Consider the following 18,095-nt stretch of genomic DNA (forward strand, 5'->3'; position numbering starts at 1 on the left):
TACACTACTCGCAGGCCGGCTCGTCTACTCCAGCGCCCTCGTCGCTGACGAACTCTCTTCCCGAAATCTTTCCAACCTTGCCAACACTTCAAAATGGTACGTTTCCTTCTCCCCATCAGCTGCTCAGCCGCATCCCTCTTCCTGTCTGTCAAGGACTGCACTCCATCGGGCGCTGTCTCTCAAGTACCCTCCCTCCCCTTACCTACAAGAAAAACTAACACCATGAACCACAGGCGCGAAATTCCGAGAAAGCGCAGTCGATGCTGTTCCGCTTCCGCGAGGCGCAAGCGGCGGACCTGGGCATCATCGACGCGGGGCGGACGCGGCGGCCGCGGGCCATCACGGAGCAGGACAGCATCCCGTCGTGCGAGAAGTGGCGGGGCCAGGTGCTAAAGGACATCTCGCGCAAGGTGTCACGGATCCAGGAGCCGGCGCTCAGCGACTACCAGATCCGCGACCTCAACGACGAGATCAACAAGCTGATGCGCGAGAAGCACATGTGGGAGGTGCAGATCCGCAATCTGGGCGGGCCCAACTACATGCGCGGCGGCGCCAAGGTTTACGACGAGTCCGGGCGCGAGATCCCCGGGGGAGGCCGGGGTTACAGGTACTTTGGGCGCGCCAAGGAGCTTCCGGGTGTCAAGGAGTTATTCGAGGCCGCGGCAAAGGCCAAGCACGACGACGAGAAGCCGCTCGAGGCCCGCGCCGACCTGCGCAAGCAGGTCGACGCCGCCTACTACGGCTACGCGCCCGGCCAGGAGGACAGCGAGCTGCTCGCCTACGAGGCCGCCAAGGAGCGCCAGGCCTTTGGGAACCTCGCCGCACAGGGCCCAGAAGAGACGCCCCCCGGCTGGGAACCCTTGCCTGGAGACATGGGCGACGGCCGCAGCTGGGAGCTGCCGACGGTGGAAGAGGTAGAACAGGAGCTCCTCGACCGGAGGAAAAGACGGCTTCTCGATCAGCTATAGCCGGTTGCCGGGATCTCTTTTATCTGAGTGGTTGGGGACGTTGGGTAATTTTTCTTCCCATCTATTTTCTTTTTTTTCTATCTCGCCACGGCACTGACGAGGGTGGCTTGGTTTTGTTCACGTTGTTAGCATAGCATAGCATTTTCACGGACAGGACAAGTCGGGCGTTTATACGGGGGCAAAAGAATTGATGATTAGGCAACCCGCTTCGGATAAGGATTGCCTTGGCTTTGAAACGAATTGCCTACTTAAGTACTAAACCAACTTAGTTAGCGCATGTCTAGTATTTGTAAAACAAACTCCGTATCTCAATCTTGCCAGGCGGTGACGCCAAGTATACCAAACGCACACAAATATGCTCGCCCAACGTACGGTTACATGTCCAGCAGATTCCCAATGAAACCCGAGAAAGAAAATAGTTAGAGGAAACATGTCGCCAAAAAGAGAAACTATATCACTGATAAATGACAAAAAAAACAGATCACGCCTTGCAATGCTCGGCCCAGTTCTCCTCGATCCAGGACGCCATGAGCTCCGTGAACGTGTCGTCGACATAGAGCTCGACATCTTCGTTGGTGTAGCTGCCGCCGGAGTACTTTAGCGCAAGGAGGACCCACGGTTGGATGAAGTCGAAGAACAGCAGGTCTACGGTCTCCGGCGGGCTCTCGGGCGCGAACCCCACCTCGGCCTGGATGCAGTTCGGCACCGTGTAGAAGTCGATCGGGGCGTGCACCGCGTCGTCTCCGTCGGTGCCGATGTCGTCCCTTGTGGTGTACCCCTGGACGAGGGTGGGCTTCTTCTCCGATTGCTGCCGCTCTTTGCCGCCAAGGGGCTTCTGCGCTGGTTGGCTGCCATACTCGTCCTCTCTGTCATTTCTGCCATTGTCATTGTTGTTATTGTCCTTGGTGTAGATGATAGGCTCATGAATTTCAAACTGCTCCGGGGGGCCCATAAACCGCGGATCCATATCGTACAGCGAGCTGGCTATTGGCCCGGCATTGTTGATCATCCTGATGACGTTCCGGGCGACTCTGTAGGGCACATCGGGGATGTAGTTGAGGACGCTCAGGAACGGGGAAACGATGTGTGTTGAGTCCCTTGTGAAGGAGCCCTTGAAGATGTCGAATCGGATGGCACCCGTATTCATGATTACCAGACGCGGTATATCCTTCCGGTTGTCCCTCACGGCTACCGCTGGGAGTACTTCCTTCTCAAGCCATGTGTAGATGCTGTCTTCGTGGGGATAGGGTGTCCTGCTCATCCAGTAGTCTTTTGGCGCACAGCCGAAGCTGTAATCAAGATCAAGCTCCTTGCGAGCTTTGACAATCATGGCCGTAACGTTACGGCCGTGTTCGGTGGGGAATGTTGAGAGATTGAGGCCCGTGTGGTAGTAGAGCCCGTAGAGGTTGTTGTCGATGTATCTGCGCTGGAAAGAAAGGGCGCCTGTGTCAGTCGAGAAGGGTGTGTTGGCGGCTCTCTTCAGGTCGCCCGTGACAGACATCCAGCCAATCGTCTCAAAATACCTCCCGCTCGCTATCGCAAACGAGTTTGAGTCGTAGGCTGTGGCGTCGCGTATATGGACATGGCCGCCAAAGAACAGAATAGGGGTGAGCGGGTTCTGCTGCCGAATCGCCGCAAATATGTCCTTGAATACCCGCATCTGAATCCCGACATGGCCGATGACAACAAATAGATCCGTCTGCTCCCTTATGGCGCCCTGGAACCACTGCTCCCGGATGGTCTCCTTTACAGGCTGGACGACGGTGTTGTTAGCATTCCCGGTAAAGTCAAAGAGGAAGCCAAAGGCGACAATGTCCAGTTTTTGGTTCCTTGTCTGGAACTTGCGGTATCTTTGTGACATCGGAATGCGATTGCCAGACTCTGGGTCGATGTAGTCTAGGTTGGAAGCTATGTAGTTGCTTTTGAAGTTTGGGACCGTCTGTAGATGCTCCTGGTCCGCCGTTGAAGCTTGGTAGAGCTCGTGGTTTCCCGTGCATATGATGTCGACCTGTTGTTCCCGGTAGATATCGTAATAGTATTCGCCCTTGGGGCTCGAGGCATCGTAGAGGCCGTTGCCCTCGACGCGGTCGCCCGTGTCGACGAGGAGGAGATCGACGCCCTGGGCATCTGCGGTTTGCCGCATGTGCTCGGCAAACGAGACATAGTCGCCCCAGTCGGCCGAGAACTGAGACTCCTGGAGGTGGCCGCCATGCCAGCCGTGAGTGTCTGTTGTGTGTAGAAAGTTGAGGTTGCCCCAGCGAAGGTCTCGCATGGGAGCCGCGACGGGCTCGGCTGCGCTGGGTTGCGCCGCCTTCGCTGTCCTGGCAAGCGCCGCGATGGCACTGCCGAATATTGCCGCTCTAAGAATCATTATAAACTACGACGTCGTGCAAAGAAACTTGTACTCTTAGAAGCAATACTCTCTCGTCGTCGGTCTCGGGTTGTGATGTTGGTTCGTCTTTAAACACCGGGAGACTCCGGTGGCGGAGCCAAAGGAGCCATGCAGGTGAATTAGCTTGGCAGCCAGGGGCCCACTGACGGGTGCTTACAGGCAGGTAGCTCCGTACATTGCCCTTCATCGAAGTGAATCTACCAACAAGCATATGACTGGATACGCTATTCTTCTTGACATTTATACATCGGTGCACCCTTTAATTATTTGGCGATTTAAACGGAAACACCGAACCTTCAACCCCTGTTTACATTGTGCTTTGTGGGTTCCCGTCGTTACCTTAAAAGTTATGGAGCCATGGATTCTAGCTGTTATTCCTTGGTCCGTCTTTCCCCGCGCGGGTGCTGTCTGGTGCTGTGGACCAAAGGGGGGCAACATGGGAAGGGAACTTGAATCCGGAGACAGGGAGTAAAGTAGTTCTAAACTTACCAGTTGTTGAGGTGAAGCGACTTTACTACCATGTACTTTCCTCGTGGAATACTGGCGTGGCAGCACCTCACTTATAAGCATAGGTCATATTTCACTTTCTTCCTTGAAAAACGAAGGCAGACCATTTCTCTTACGTTCTGCCGCCACATCCGCACTGCGCCGAACGAAACATGGGTTCCCAAAGTCTGACCTGCATGGGTAGGTCCATAAAGCCCAACTCCGTCCATCTGCAGTGTGGACCTGGTGGATAGACAGACACGAACACAGCCCGGATTACATACAGGGGATAGGTAGGGTGTTCAAGCAAGTCACGATGTCTCCGATGGGGGTGACGAGCTGCAGAGTGACTTGATTGCCTGCAGGTCAGTTTCTCAGCCTAGGTCCAAGCAGGGAGCTACCGAGGTATCATCCATACATCATGTCCTTATCACTCCGAGTCTCCTTCGCTCTTATCAGTTTTGGGTGCACGAGACCACCAGTTCTGAGTTAAAGATGGGTGCTTCTTGCTGCTCGCAATCAAGAATGGCAGTCACGATGGTGTCGAGAAAACATCACCCGCCCCACACAAGCCCAGCCGCAGGTGCATCCTCCTCGTACGGTTCGCAGGTGAAGACCGCCGAGACCCTCCGTTGACTCCGACCTTCCGTGGAACCTAAGCTGGCGTCGGGACTAAAGTTGAGTTCGGCGCCAAGACTCCAACAATAACCCCGCACCCCTCGATGAGCTGCGATTTGGATGGATGGCGGGTCCCGCCTCGATTATCCCGGCCGCGAGGGACATCTCTCTCCCTCCAATGGCCCCGCTGGTGAGCCAGTCGATGGGGCTTTATCTTGACGCCATGCAGAGCCACGCCCTGCAGCTGCGCTGTCCCTTCCTGCTTCTGTTGTTCCAATACATTTCCCGGGCTAGCTTGGCTTTACTCCATTTCGCAACGCCAAGCTCCCCAATCCGGCGTTGCCCTTGCGGCCCTCACGTGTCACCTCATAGTACATTGAATGCTTGTCTTTGCTTTCTCCCTCGGGCTGGTGGAATTCTGTCCGAGAAACCACACGCAGCTGAAAAAGACGTTTGCTTCGTTGCGGGACCACGGGCTGGCCTTCTCGTGTCAAAGAGCCGGCTACAATTCTGGTTACCTTGGCTGGCAGCAGAGCTGAGTTGATTGGGTAGCCCGTGTAGTAGAAGAGCTCGGCATCTTCTCGCTGATCAACCGGTACCCGTCTTTCGTCCCATCCCATCATCCTTGTTTGTTGTCACTGCGCTCTCCACCGCACTGGTACTTAGATGCCGTGCTTCCCGTTCAGATAGCACAAGAAGTGGCCCGCTGTCGTCATTCTCTCTTCTTTCCATCTCCAGCCTAGCCGCACCTTGCCTCCGCTCGCCTCTCAAAGGCAAGAACCCAGTAGCGGCAGCAGTCATGGTGATAACCAATACCGCGCCGCCTTACACCCCTGCGGCGATCGAGACAATTAGTCCCGAGGACTTCGAAACTGCGTCTGTCCGTTCAGCCGCACCGTCCTACAGTGAGTTTTTTGTCGTCGAACATCCAGAACAGCTAATATTGGCCTCTGTGTTCTTGGCCCGACTGACGGATCGTCGCACCTGTTCCTAGCGTCTGATGCCCCGTCCTATCACTCTACCGTCCCGCTCAACTCTGACCCCGTCCCGCCGTACTCTCCGCCGGCACGTCTGGCCACTCCGGCGGCTTCCTCGTCTCTTCTTAACCTGGGGGACAGTGGCAGCAACCTATCTCGGCCTCAGTCTAGCTCGGCGACGACGGGTAGGCAGGAAGGACAGCAACGGATTGGCCTCCCCCCCGTACCGACAGGCCCCCGACGCTCAGTCGAGCCGTCTCTGGGGCAGTTCCGCATCCCCTCGTGGTCAACCATCCACTCTAACCCCACGGCGCGACACTACCACAGCGTTGCCCTGCGGCGTGTAGCAGCTGCCAGCAACGAGGCCACCACGCAGCGTCTCGGGCGCATTGTGCTCGACCGCATTGAAGAGGAGGAGCGCAACCGCTCTCGCCCACTCGAGGACCCGCACCTCGTTGGCGAAGAGGCGGCCGCCCGCGCCCGGCGGGAGCGGCTCGCCCGCGAGAACGGCGACGAGATCTTGATACGCGAGGATCGCAGATGGGACTGGTTCCTTAGCGAGCTATCTGCACGCAAGCAGCCGCGCTCAAGGTTCACCATGGGCTGCCGGTAGATTTCCACGCCATAGTGAAAAAGAGAGTGGCTTAAGGTTCGTTATCGGACAAGTAAGCATGTGCTGGATCAGAAAGAGTGAAGAGTCGGAATAGCCCCTATCCACCAATATGCCCAGAGGGATCGGAAAAGAAAGCGTCCTCGATGTTCTTCTTCTCTTATCCGCTCGTAGCGTGGCGCCCATTAGGTCTAGACCGTCGTCTTCTTTCTTCGAGGCACACACGGTCATAGGTTTCATTTCTTTCCATTCCTTCTTTCTCCCAGGCAACCTTTCAGCGCCCCTCTCTGAATTAGGCAAGGGGCCTCCTTCACTGCATAGGGCGGAACATTTTTAGGCATATTTTTCTTCATTTGTCGAGGCGTTCCAGGATATCGGTTGCATGAGTGGGAATCCCTCGACTCACTTCCTTCAAACTAAGGGGCTGGACCAAGACCCCTAGATTTTCATAAATTGAGTGCGTCGTTGACCTGACACCGTTGTTGGCTGGTCTCGTAAATATGCGCGTGTGTACGTGTATGTGCGTGGAAGCTGAAAGGCTCGCTCTGTCGTGATGCTGTTTAGAACGCAAGGGATGAGAAATCTAGAACAACCCAGGTCGAACCCCCTTGCCAAGATCAGCTGTCTACCTACCACTTGACACTCTAGTTTCACAAGAGGGAGACGCCATGTTTAATACCAAACTTACAATCTTTTTGTTGCTACTTGCTGCTGTACTCGTCTATGTACGTAGTTGACCTGACTCAGCGACATGCATTAATTGTCTGCAATAGGAGACAGGCGCGATATAAGTGGTAGGTACCGAATAGGTAATAGAGATGAATTTCCAACATCCGTTCCCCGGAACCCGTACCTGGAATTACCTGGGATCTCACAGCCCATGGGCCCATAATGATATAGGGTCTCCGTCTCTCTATTCAACCTGAAAAGGGTTACACATCCGTTCAACGCTAGGCCAAATGCTCCCTGTAACAACAACCCCCCTGCCGCGCACGTGTTCTACTTCTGGTATACACATTTTTTGGTACACTTATGTTTTGTCAATGCCGCTAAATTCATGACGAGACCACTTAGCCCTTGCTCTTGGTGTTCAGGATGAGAGCAACAATAAGCCTAGGTTGAGGCGACGAGACTCTTGGTTAGCAACAACTAGGCTAGAAGGAGAGTTGAGTCTTTCTCACCCGTAAAGACCAAGAACTTCGCCGAAAATGAGAATCAGCACCATGCCAACAAAGACTCTCGACTGCGACATGTATGACCTGACTCCCTTGTCGCCGACGATGCCAATGCAGTAACCGGCGGCTAGTCCTGTGAGACCAACGGAGAGACCGCACGCGAGATGCATAAAGCCACTACTCAATATTAGTATGTCGACGCCGCTAGAAACGTTGGTAGTTGAGGAAGTAAGCGTACTTGAACAAGCTATAGTGTGTATTCGATGATGGTGGTCCAAGATCCTGCGCGATCAGTACTGAGATGACGAGCGAGTAGACGGCAATAATTCCGGACATGACGACTGGAATAAGGCACTGCGTAGTTAGAGCAAGACTCTAGTTAGTGTACGGTCTCTCATGACTAAGACGCCGAGAACGGGACCTCCTTAGGCATAACCCCCGGTCATGTATCGCTTCTCACCTTCATGATCAGGTCCGGCCGGAATGTTCCAACACCCGCAATACCGATCCCAGATTTCGCAGTGCCATATGCAGCTCCTAAGCCTGGAGATGAGAGGCATTATCAGTTTCTGCTGTATTTGAACACGACGGTTTGCAGCGCGGGGCGGGGACATATTGGCGCAAGCTAGCCCTCGGATGACCGGACAGGGGAAGAGGAGAGGTTCGACATACTGCCAAAGATCATGGCTGAAGCAATTCCAGCCTACGAAGAAAAACAATGTCAGCCAGCTGCCGATGAGAGGCACCCTTTTTCGCATGATAGAATGGGGCCAACATCGAGACATACCATGCCAAGAAAGGGCGCGAACTTGGGCGCCAGCTCCGAGTCGGGATTGCTCATCTTGGCGAGAGTTTCGTGGACTGGATGGGTGGGAGAGTTCGGAGCTCGGTAGCTCAGTTGCCCAATCGTATGGTGAAAGCGCGTGATGGCCGGGCGCCGGGAGCTCGAGATGGGAGCTATCTCTGGAATTTGGTGCTCAAGAGAGTCGCTGCTGCGAAGGCGACGACGCAGCTTGTTGCACGAGCCCCCAAAGCCCAGAAGCTCCACCACCCAACAGGCGTTGGAGTTACAGATCACGTGCCGGGTCAGCAAGTCTCCACTTGCCTTGCACAGCCTGGGGTCGCGATCGAATAGGTGAAACCGAGATCTTTCTTGCTTCGGGACATCCTGCGCCAGTAACAACGCGTCCGTGGTACATGATATTCCATAGCAGGTGCAGTGGGAAACCTTCATTTGCATATCGCGGATAGCCTTTGGGTCTTGATCCATGCGTTATACGCGGGCGGTACGGCCTGAGTTCGGAGCTGCAGAATACCCGATCTGAGGTATCCGTACCTCCATCCAGACCTTACATCTCCTTCACTCACGGACACCTGGATCAGACCAAAAAAAAACGCCATTTACGCAAGTTTTGGCCAAGCCCACGCAGGACTTATGGATCCTACCTACTACCAGTATTAATTAGTGTTTGAGACTATAAAGACGACCAACACAGACATCACCCAGAGGCTGCCGCGCTATATATTTTATATTATCGGGCAACTGTTCAAAGCAAAGAGAGCACCTCTGACCTGTGGTACCTTAGGCATCACATGTATAAGTACAATACATACACTACACGCCAATTAGACTGAAACCAATACCCTCACTCCCGTCTCAGAACCTCCAGCTATCACGGTACCTAAGGTACGTAGCAGAAGGGTAAGGTAGGCAAGCAGGCGACACGAGAAGTTGTCGACTCGGTTATCAACTGGGTCTCCGATATTTACATTGCGTAATGGGTGCCTGCGCAGAGGTGAGGTAGCTATGGAAGGTATCTGATGAAACGTGCGTGCCTGTCCTTGTTCTCTGTCAGGTTGGAATGTCGAATCCCGCTCGAAAGTCATATCTGTTTTCGCCGTCATCCCCCTCATTTCCATTGCAACACACCCCATCAATATCACTAACCAAGGCACAGCCTCAAGCCATGACAGCCTAATTGTCATCCTCCCATCTCCGGCTTTTTCTGTAATTTAGCGCCCGGAGCAGAGCTGTAAGGACAGGTAGGCACGGTGCTCTTGAGTTTATGCTATGCTGTATTATCTCAACAACAGTGAAGAAAACACACGCACACAAGTGACACCCGAACTGCAGGGGAGGGGAACCTAGCTGACCCGCGCCAGCAACAGCGCCCCCTCAGGCGGAGCGATTTAGTGGATCGCGAAACACCCGACATTTCTGGGCCTAGCAAGGAGCCACTGGCTGGGTGTGCGTCGCCAAAGCCGAATCTGAGTCCAGGGTAGGTGTGCTGTGCCTGGAGCGAAAACAAGCATCCGCCATTCTCTTCCCGTGTCGCTGCCAACTTCAATAACCAGGGCAGGGCAGGACAGGGCAATTGCATATCCCTCCACGGCAAACTTCCATTCTCTGCCCGTTCACGATACGGAGCTGCAAGATTTTCCCCAATGTGCCCCTAATACCAAGGCCGCTCTTTGCCTTGAGGACCTAAGACTGCCAGGTTCGTACGCTCGCCAATCCGTCTGGTCAGGATTCCAACTAGGCCCGGAGGAGGTGCCGAACCGTCGTGGTTGCGGTGAGGTGGCCCGCCTGTGGCGGTCTTGTTGCTCGCAAGCGTTTCCCCAATCCCCAAGCCCACGCTGCCCAAAATTTCTGGCGCCTGCCCGGGGGGCATCAAATCATCTCTCCCAATAACGTCACTCGCCCGTGTGCCCGCAGGCTCAGGGCAAAGCGGTCGACAAATACCCGTTTTTCCAACCTCCCCTCGCGGGACGAAACGAGACGACGGCGAATTAATATTTCTCCCGTCGATCGGACTCGTCGCCGTCGTCGTGGACACTCACCCCACCAAAGGCGCCGTTGAGGGAGTTGGCGAGGCCTCCGTCGACTCCGAAATTCGAGTAAGTTTACGATTGCTCCACTCTTGATTGCAATGCTGCGCGCCCATGGTGAATTCTGGACTGCCAGACAGTCAACAGCCAGGGCATAGCAACTGTGCAAGCAACGCGAAATGGTTTACACACAAGTTCTAACGATGATGGCAGTAGTAGACACAGGCATCATGGCCGACTATCAGCAGGATCGAGCGCCACCTCCGCGGCCGAGCCAGTATGGGCACTCGAACAACTTCCAACGGGACGCCGCATTTTCCAACATCTTCGGCGCCGACCCCCCGCCCGGCAGGTCCCAGACCATGACTTCATCCGTCGCCCCGCCGTCGATAATGCACGAGGGGCGGGCCCAGACAAGAACACCAGGCATCTCGACAATACCGAGGCAACCGCCCCCGCGTCTGCCGCCCGGGGCTGGCTATGGAGATAACGCACCACCGCCGCGGGCGCGACCAGCTGAACCCGCCCAGCCGAATAACTACTACCCAAACCAGCGATCAGCATCCACCGGCCAGCAAATGCCTCCCCAGTATCTCCAACAACAACAACAGCAGCCGCAACAGCAGCAGCAGATCCCACGGCGGCCATACCCGTCCCCACCACAGGGCCAGCAACAGCAACAGGGCCCACCCCGGTTCGAGTCGATGCGAAGTCCACCTCCAGGACAGCAGCCTCGGTTGGATTCGATGCGTGGTTCGCCGCCGGGAATGCGAGGCTCGCCTCAGTTTGACCCAATGCAAAGCCCGCCCACGACGCAAAACCCTCCCACCATGCGAAGCCCTCCGTACGGACCACCGCAAGGCCAGCCACGACTGGACTCAATGCGCGGCTCGCCGCCTCAGTTTGATCCTGTGCGGAGTCCACCAGGGCCACAACAACAACAGCAGCAGCAGCAGCAGCAGCAGCAGCAGCAGCAACAAGGGTACGGGCAGCCTCGATTAGAATCGCTGCGGGGTTCACCCCCCCAAGGGTTCCAGAATAACGCCCAGCCCGGACGGACGCCCGCACAGCGCTTCTATCAGGGTGGTCCCGCGCCGGCCGTGAATTCGGATCCCTACCGATCGCAGTCCATGGCGAGCGCTCCCAGGCAGCCAGTGTACAGCCCTCCGCCTCAGGCATATCAGCAGCAAGCACCGGCCAATGCCTTTCGTCATGCCCAGTACGCCCATGGTCTTCCGCAGCACTCTGCTCGCACGACCGCGCAGGGTCGGATAGTCCCCGATAGACATCTTGAAGACCGCTCCATGTCAATGACCGGCTACCCCTCGTACGATCGCGACCCTCACCAGACGATGAGCGGGCGAGTGATCCCGAATCGCAGAATGCCCGGAGCTAGTCCCAACGCGACGGAACAGGCATCTGCTGGTCCCAACGTGCCTTATCTGGCTGGCTACGTGCCCGCGCCTGGGTCCCAGACAAGGACGACTAGCATGGCATCCTCGACAGGGGGTGCCGACAGCGGTCGGTCTATGTCGATGGCTTCAACAATAGCACCCTCGATCGCCCCGAGTGACAGGACTGAGGTCCAGACCCTGGAGCATCGGCCATCCGTTGCGGGCTCGGCTACCAGTGACCGCCCACCCACTGCCAAGATAAGACCGCCGATGGTGTATCCGGCTCTCCTTTCTCGCGTTGCCGACTGCTTCCGACAAAAGATTATTGTGGGTGAACGGACGAAGAATGAACTCACATACAAGAACGCTTTCAGCGGCGGCGAAGCCGTCGATGTTCTCTCATATATTATTAGAACTACCGACAGGAACCTGGCGTTGCTTCTTGGCCGCGCCCTTGACGCCCAGAAGTTCTTCCACGATGTCACCTACGAGCATCGGCTGCGGGACTCGACATACGAAATGTACCAATTCCGAGAAACAATGACAGAGGAGACCGAGGAGAAACCGGCAGTCAATGGAGTCTTCGTTCTGCTGTCCGAGTGTTACTCGCCTACCTGCACACGAGATCAGCTCTGCTACTCGATCGCATGCCCCCGACGACTTGAGCAGGTGTCCAGGCTCAACCTCAAGACAGGCCCCGGACTGAAAAAGGAAGGAGACGCCACAGTCAACGACGACGACGTTGACAAAACGGATGAGCAGAAGCTGTGGATCAATAGCGTGCCCAAAGAGATTGCCGATAGCATTGGCGACAGGGAGAAAAAGAGGCAGGAAGTCATTTCCGAGATTTGCTACACGGAACGCGACTTTGTCAAGGACCTCGAGTATCTACGCGACTTTTGGATTTTGCCTCTGCGGGGAAAGATTAGTACGTCGGCGATACCTCTCCAGCGACGGGAGCGCGTCGTCCGGACCATTTTCAGCAATATTATCGACACACCGAGCATACACGGCGTTAGCTCGCGGTTTGCCAAGGCCCTGACCGAGCGGCAACAGAAGAGCCCCGTCGTCCAGAATGTTGGAGACATATTTTTGGAGTTTGTGCCTCAATTTGAGCCCTTCATCCTCTACGGGTCAAAACAGTTGGAAGGGAAATTCGAGTTTGAAAACGAACGGGCTATCAACAAGGATTTCGCCAAATTCGTCGACGATGTTGAACGGCGGAGAGAGTCAAGGAAGCTGGAACTCAACGGCTATCTCACCAAGCCCACGACCAGACTTGCTCGGTACCCCCTTCTCTTGGATAACGTCCTCAAATACACGGAAGCCGACAGCCCGGATAAGCAGGACATTCCCAAGGTATTGACAATGATTCGAGACCTACTGAGCCGGGTGAACGCCGAGTCTGGCAAGGCGGAGAACCGGTTCAACCTACGACGTCTGCACGAGCAGTTACGATTCCGCCCCAACGATAGAGTAGACCTGAAACTCACAGACGAGGGCCGCGAGCTCGTCTTCAAGAGCCAGCTGAAGAAGTCACCCACAGAACAGGCCGACATCACAGCCTTCCTCCTCGACCACGCAGTGCTCCTGGTGAGAGTCAAGACGGTCGGGAAGAGTGAGGAGGTGAAAGCCTACCGCAGGCCTATCCCATTGGAGCTTCTCTCCATTAAAGAGATGGAGGAGGTCATTCCACAGTCGGGTGCCGTTAAGAGATCTTCGTCGAGTCTGCTTCCGCTTCGCAATTCAGGAAGCGACGCCAAGAAAGGGGAAGGCTGGCCAATCACCTTTAGACACCTGGGCAAGAATGGCTACGAGTTAACTCTCTATGCCTCCAACCAGTTGGCCCGGCAAAAATGGCTTGAGTTTATCGATACCGCCCAGCAACGTCTCAGGGCTCGTGCTGATTTCTTGAGCACGACTGTACTCTCTACCAACTTCTTTTCTGGCCCTAACAAGGTTAACTGTGTTGCGCCGTTTGGTATGCTACCCGGACCTGGGAGCGACACTAGTGGCGATAATTATGCTAACATGGACATAGACGGCGGCCGAAAACTCATCTACGGCACAGAGAACGGCATCTACGTATCAGAGCGCAAAGCCAAGGACAAGGACTCGGCAAGACAGCCTAGACGTGTCATTGAGGTGCCGAACGTGACGCAAGTAGACGTTCTCGAGGAGTACCAGCTCCTTTTAGTGCTCTCCAGCAGGTCTCTCTATTCCTACCAGCTGAGTGCATTGGATCCCAATGACCCGCTCTCGGCCAAACGCGGAAAGAAGATCCAAAGCCACTGCAACTTTTTCAAGACGGGCATCTGCCTTGGCCGGCATTTGGTATGCTGCGTAAAGAGTTCGGCCCTTTCGACGACGATCAAGGTCTACGAGCCGAACGACGCAATGTCCAGGACTAAGAAGCAAAAGGGCCTGAGCAAAATGTTTAATGCAGGCCAAGACGAGCTGAAACCGTTCAAGGAGTTTTACATCCCGACCGAGTCCACCTCGGTGCACTTTTTAAAGTCCAAGCTGTGCGTTGCATGCGCCCGGGGCTTCGAGGTGGTCAGCCTCGAGACTTTGGAGACGCAGTCACTCCTGGACCAGGCCGACACGTCGCTTGACTTTGTAGCAAGAAAGGAAGGTGTCAAGCCGATCCACATTGAAAGACTGAACGGCGAGTTCCTGCTGAATTATAGCGAGTTCTCCTTCTTTGTCAATAGGAATGGCTGGCGGGCGCGGCCCGAATGGCGCCTGGATTGGGAAGGCAGTCCGCAGGCCTTCGCGCTTAGCTACCCGTGGATCTTGGCGTTTGAGCCCAACTTTATCGAGTTGCGAAACATCGACAATCTCTCGGTGCACATTGTGCCTCACAAGAACATTCGGCTGCTCCACAGCAGTACGCACGAGGTTTGTGATACCTTTCCCTCCCATTATTTTGGTTCCTTCCCTTTGTGAGCTGAAGCTGACATTTCTGGTCTCGATAGATAATATTTGCGTATGATGACGAACGAGGCGAGGATGTCATTGAGGCTCTCGATTTCTGGAAGAGTCAACGGAAGTCCGATATTTACCACATCGCCGCCAATTCACCGCCAAGAGCAGATGTGTACCACGGAACTGCCAGTACCCCTTCGTCAGCCTCGCTGGCTCGCCATAAGCTCGTTGACTAGTGGCTCACTGGGGAAAGGCGGATTTCCTTTCTCCTTTCTAGGTGCTCCTCGGTAAATCGGCCTGTAAGCTGTGTTTATGATCGGAAAGATATTCTGGAACACTCGGTGTGCTCTCCCGGAGATGAGTGACATGCATACACAACGGAAGCCCGGACTGCCAGAATCAATCCGTGTGACCGGACGGGCATTTCAAGGTGTCTCGTTTACTTCCCAGTCCGCAGGCGCAGATCGACATATACACTGGTGTCGGCGAGCCTGCGTGTTGGGTGGGAAAAAAGCGTTACGCCACTATCACAGCCTTTCCAGTCTCCGACCACCTCGAACCTGGACTAGAACCTAGGTAGGCATCTATGGATGTGCGGGTATATACGGGTGTGGGTATGGGGGGGAGAGGGGGTTGTGAGCTGATGTATGTGGAAGCCCGGAGTGGTAAAATCTCTGACATGCAGAAAAAAGCAATAAAAAAGCGAGAGGACGTCTGAATCAGGCTTGGGGTAGGCCCGAGTTTGTCTTGTTTGTCCTTTTTTATTCCTTTTTTCTTTTCGGGAGGGGAAGGGGCAAGTGCTAGCAATACGGGCAGGGTAGAAGGGGGAGGGAGTAATACTTGGGCTGTTCGGATTGGGGTTTTTTATTCTTATTTTAACCTTCCTCTTCCTCGTTGTGTCTTGTCGCCGTCCGTTGTCTTTGGGGTTCTATTTTGAAACATGGCTCGGCATTTTGGTGTATTTCTTTTTAGATTGAGACTGAGACCAACACACAAGTTTAATTACTTGTCATTTTAGTCGTACTTGGTATCGGATGCCCGCTACTTCGGGCTATGGCTTCATTTTTGCAGTCTCATACCCGCCTGAGCAAAATCGCCTTTTTCCCGCTCCAGGGTCTCGTTAGGTTCGAACTTGCCCCCTTCGTTATAGACGCCCAGCCGCTTCAGCGCGGCGAGGTCGCGCGACTTCATCGAAATGGGTCGGCCAGCGATGGGACCAATGAAATGCTTCTCAGCAACGGTGTCCAGTAGGTCATTGCCCCAACACGTGAACCTGAATGGTGGTGGTTAAATTGAATTAGCCAGGCTCTCGTCTTTCTTATAAAACTGAAAAGGAGAGGAAGGACGGGCGGGGTAGAAAGGAGAAAAGGAAAGGGAAACTCACGGCAAGCACTGCAGCATCTCTTCGCCATCCGGCAAGGCTGATCCCAAGTCAATTAGAGTCGGGGTGGTTCCGTCGGGACTGATCATGGTGTTGGAGGGATGGATGTCGTTGTGTACGAGGCCGGCGACATCGTGGAGGTGTTTTACGGCAGAGCCCCAGGCCTCTAGGAAGGCCAGTTTATCCTTAATGATCCTGCCTTCATTGACGTAGTCCAAGAGGGTTTCGCCGGGCACGCGGCCGAGCATGAGGCCGGTGACTCTGCCCTTGCGTACGCGGCAGCCGTGATAGCGCACTAGGTTGGGGTGGGGGTCGTGTCTATCGAGCTGCTCCATGTTCTTTATCTCCATGGCGAACCAGACGGCCACATCGTTGGCGGGCAAGTCGGGGTCGTAGGCGTTCACCCACGGGCGCTTGAGGTAGAAAATGTCCGGGTCGGGCTCCTCATCCCACGAGTCGTGCACCGTCACATCCGTCCGCGCGAAGCGCCATGGGATAGGCAGCGGCGGGAAGATATTTTCACCGGGCACCAGCAACGACGGGCCTCCCCGTACAGTCATGCCCAGCACGTCTTCCCCATTCACATTGCCCAGATTCCACCTGGTAGGGATGGCCTCGGGCTTGATCCCGATGCTCTCGTCTTTGGGATCAGCCCCGGAACCTTGCACTCGACCTCGTACTGAAAGTCGAATTTAGACATATTTGCGGCGGCAGCGGGATTAGTAAAGAATGAGGCATGTTTGAGGGAGAGTCTACTTGGCTGAAGGTCGACAGACAGTTCACTTTTGGGTGTATGGTGTTGTTGAACAAAGCCGGGGCAAGTCGCGTTGACATAGCCGGGAAGCAGCTGTGTTTCTTTGTGTCGTATGACATTAAACAAAGAAGCTATTTGCAGCAAGAAGCATAAAGTCTTGGAGGGAAAATAAAGGCGGTAATGGGGTTCGTGAGTCGGCCTGTATGACTCTATCATTTAACGAAGAAGGAAAATGATTAGATTATACATGACGAGTAAGAAACACCAAGTCTTGGAGGGAAACTAAAGCAAGAAGAAGCAAAAAGTCTCAAAGGGAAACGAAAGATGATAGATTCGATATTACGACCAAGAAGAAATACCAAGTCTTAGAGGGAAACGAAAGATAGTAGATTATTTATATGTGGTTATGTTCGTGAGTCGGCCGGTGTGACTCTATTATTCAACAAGGGAAAAGAAAAATAATAGGTTGCACAATACGAGTAAGAAGAAACACTAAGTCTTAGGAAGAAACGAAAGCAATAAAAAAAAAGTCTTAAAAGGAAAATAACGATAATACTAAGGTTCGTGAGTCGGCCGGTATGAGTCTGTTGGTGCTGTTCAAGAAAAATGATAGATTATACATCACGAGAGAAGAAACAACAAGTCTCAGAGGGAACGAAAGATGATAGATTTTTTATATGCCGTAGGCGAGTAGTCACTCCGCTTTACTCTCAGAGTTTCTATTACTAGCTGTACCCGATGACCGTCTATCCTGGTCCCGAGGTTGATTAAGAAGTAAAAAAACATATATAAGTCTGGCTACAATACGCCAATACGCCATTCGATCCTTCAAGTTCAGCTTCTCTACACCCAGATCCATCTCCTTCGTCGGCTATTCAACCACCCACCCACCGCAATACCATATCACGTACCAAAGCACCAAATACTGCTTCGTACTCGCAGCCATGGAAGCCACCCCGCTCCAATATTCTGTCCACTTTTGCTTCATTGCTCTTTCTATCCCCGGATAGGCGGCAACTACATACTTGGAGCCGATTAACTAACCCGCTTGTGAAATTTATATAGGTGCTATTTAGTACCTACGATCTCTTCTACGGCCTATATTACTCCCAAAAAAAGCCATAGTCCGCAGCACGACAAGCTATACGAAAGTCGACGGCAATAAACCTACTTGCCAGAGGTTAAGCAGTTATGGATAGAGCGGTGGAAGGGCGTAGGGGGGCAAAACCTTGAAGTAACTACAGCAGACTCGGGCCATCTCTGGAAACCTTTATTTCTTTTCCTTTCATCTCCTCCTTTACTGCAACAGCTATCCTGTGAAATATACGAATTGGAGTACGATAGCAAAGTAAAGAAGGACACCCACTGCTTGCTGTAATTCCTGGGGATGTGAATACGAACCGTAATTCGCGCTACGGACAGATTCGTGAGAGAGGTTGTCTCTGATGAGGCCCTCAGCTTCCTCGCCCAGAATGTTGGCTCCGCGCTGCTCGCTTTCCTTCCCGAGTACCTCGTAGGCTTCCTTCACATTTTAGATGTCCCAGATCTTTTCGGCCATATACAGTAGGTTTTCGTTCAGCCGC

The 18,095-nt window shown here is 54.1% G+C and overlaps 6 protein-coding genes across 6 annotated transcripts; 3 read left to right on the top strand and 3 right to left on the bottom strand.

Moving 5' to 3' along the window:
* Positions 1-93: 93 nt before the first annotated feature.
* Positions 94-968, top strand: B0T26DRAFT_681181 (Isy1-like splicing factor; the record flags this gene model as incomplete). Its single annotated transcript, XM_060440614.1, has 2 exons — positions 94-96; positions 234-968. The coding sequence occupies 2 exons, from the start codon at positions 94-96 to the stop codon at positions 966-968; spliced, it is 738 nt and encodes a 245-aa protein (XP_060290381.1).
* Positions 969-1,449: 481 nt separating this feature from the next.
* B0T26DRAFT_657232 (Metallo-dependent phosphatase-like protein) lies at positions 1,450-3,339 on the bottom strand (the record flags this gene model as incomplete). Its single annotated transcript, XM_060438765.1, has 1 exon — positions 1,450-3,339. The coding sequence occupies one exon, from the start codon at positions 3,337-3,339 to the stop codon at positions 1,450-1,452; it is 1,890 nt and encodes a 629-aa protein (XP_060290382.1).
* A 1,924-nt stretch (positions 3,340-5,263) lies between these two features.
* Positions 5,264-6,054, top strand: B0T26DRAFT_658556 (uncharacterized protein; the record flags this gene model as incomplete). Its single annotated transcript, XM_060438884.1, has 2 exons — positions 5,264-5,369; positions 5,459-6,054. The coding sequence occupies 2 exons, from the start codon at positions 5,264-5,266 to the stop codon at positions 6,052-6,054; spliced, it is 702 nt and encodes a 233-aa protein (XP_060290383.1).
* A 686-nt stretch (positions 6,055-6,740) lies between these two features.
* B0T26DRAFT_731766 (uncharacterized protein) lies at positions 6,741-8,383 on the bottom strand. Its single transcript, XM_060443067.1, has 6 exons — positions 8,014-8,383; positions 7,899-7,929; positions 7,687-7,769; positions 7,465-7,580; positions 7,233-7,403; positions 6,741-7,164 (listed from the first exon to the last, which is right to left on the bottom strand). Exons 1-6 carry the CDS (start codon positions 8,065-8,067, stop codon positions 7,122-7,124), a joined length of 498 nt encoding a protein of 165 aa, XP_060290384.1. The 5' UTR covers positions 8,068-8,383; the 3' UTR covers positions 6,741-7,121.
* A 1,902-nt stretch (positions 8,384-10,285) lies between these two features.
* Positions 10,286-14,613, top strand: B0T26DRAFT_757065 (CNH domain-containing protein; the record flags this gene model as incomplete). Its single annotated transcript, XM_060446198.1, has 3 exons — positions 10,286-13,430; positions 13,491-14,350; positions 14,428-14,613. 3 exons carry the CDS (start codon positions 10,286-10,288, stop codon positions 14,611-14,613), a joined length of 4,191 nt encoding a protein of 1,396 aa, XP_060290385.1.
* A 1,144-nt stretch (positions 14,614-15,757) lies between these two features.
* Positions 15,758-16,318, bottom strand: B0T26DRAFT_657502 (kinase-like domain-containing protein; the record flags this gene model as incomplete). Its single annotated transcript, XM_060438791.1, has 1 exon — positions 15,758-16,318. One exon carries the CDS (start codon positions 16,316-16,318, stop codon positions 15,758-15,760), a length of 561 nt encoding a protein of 186 aa, XP_060290386.1.
* Positions 16,319-18,095: the final 1,777 nt, after the last annotated feature.

This window comes from Lasiosphaeria miniovina, assembly GCF_030549165.1.
Source record: "Lasiosphaeria miniovina strain SMH2392-1A chromosome Unknown B0T26scaffold_8, whole genome shotgun sequence".
Lineage (NCBI taxonomy): Eukaryota > Fungi > Ascomycota > Sordariomycetes > Sordariales > Lasiosphaeriaceae > Lasiosphaeria > Lasiosphaeria miniovina.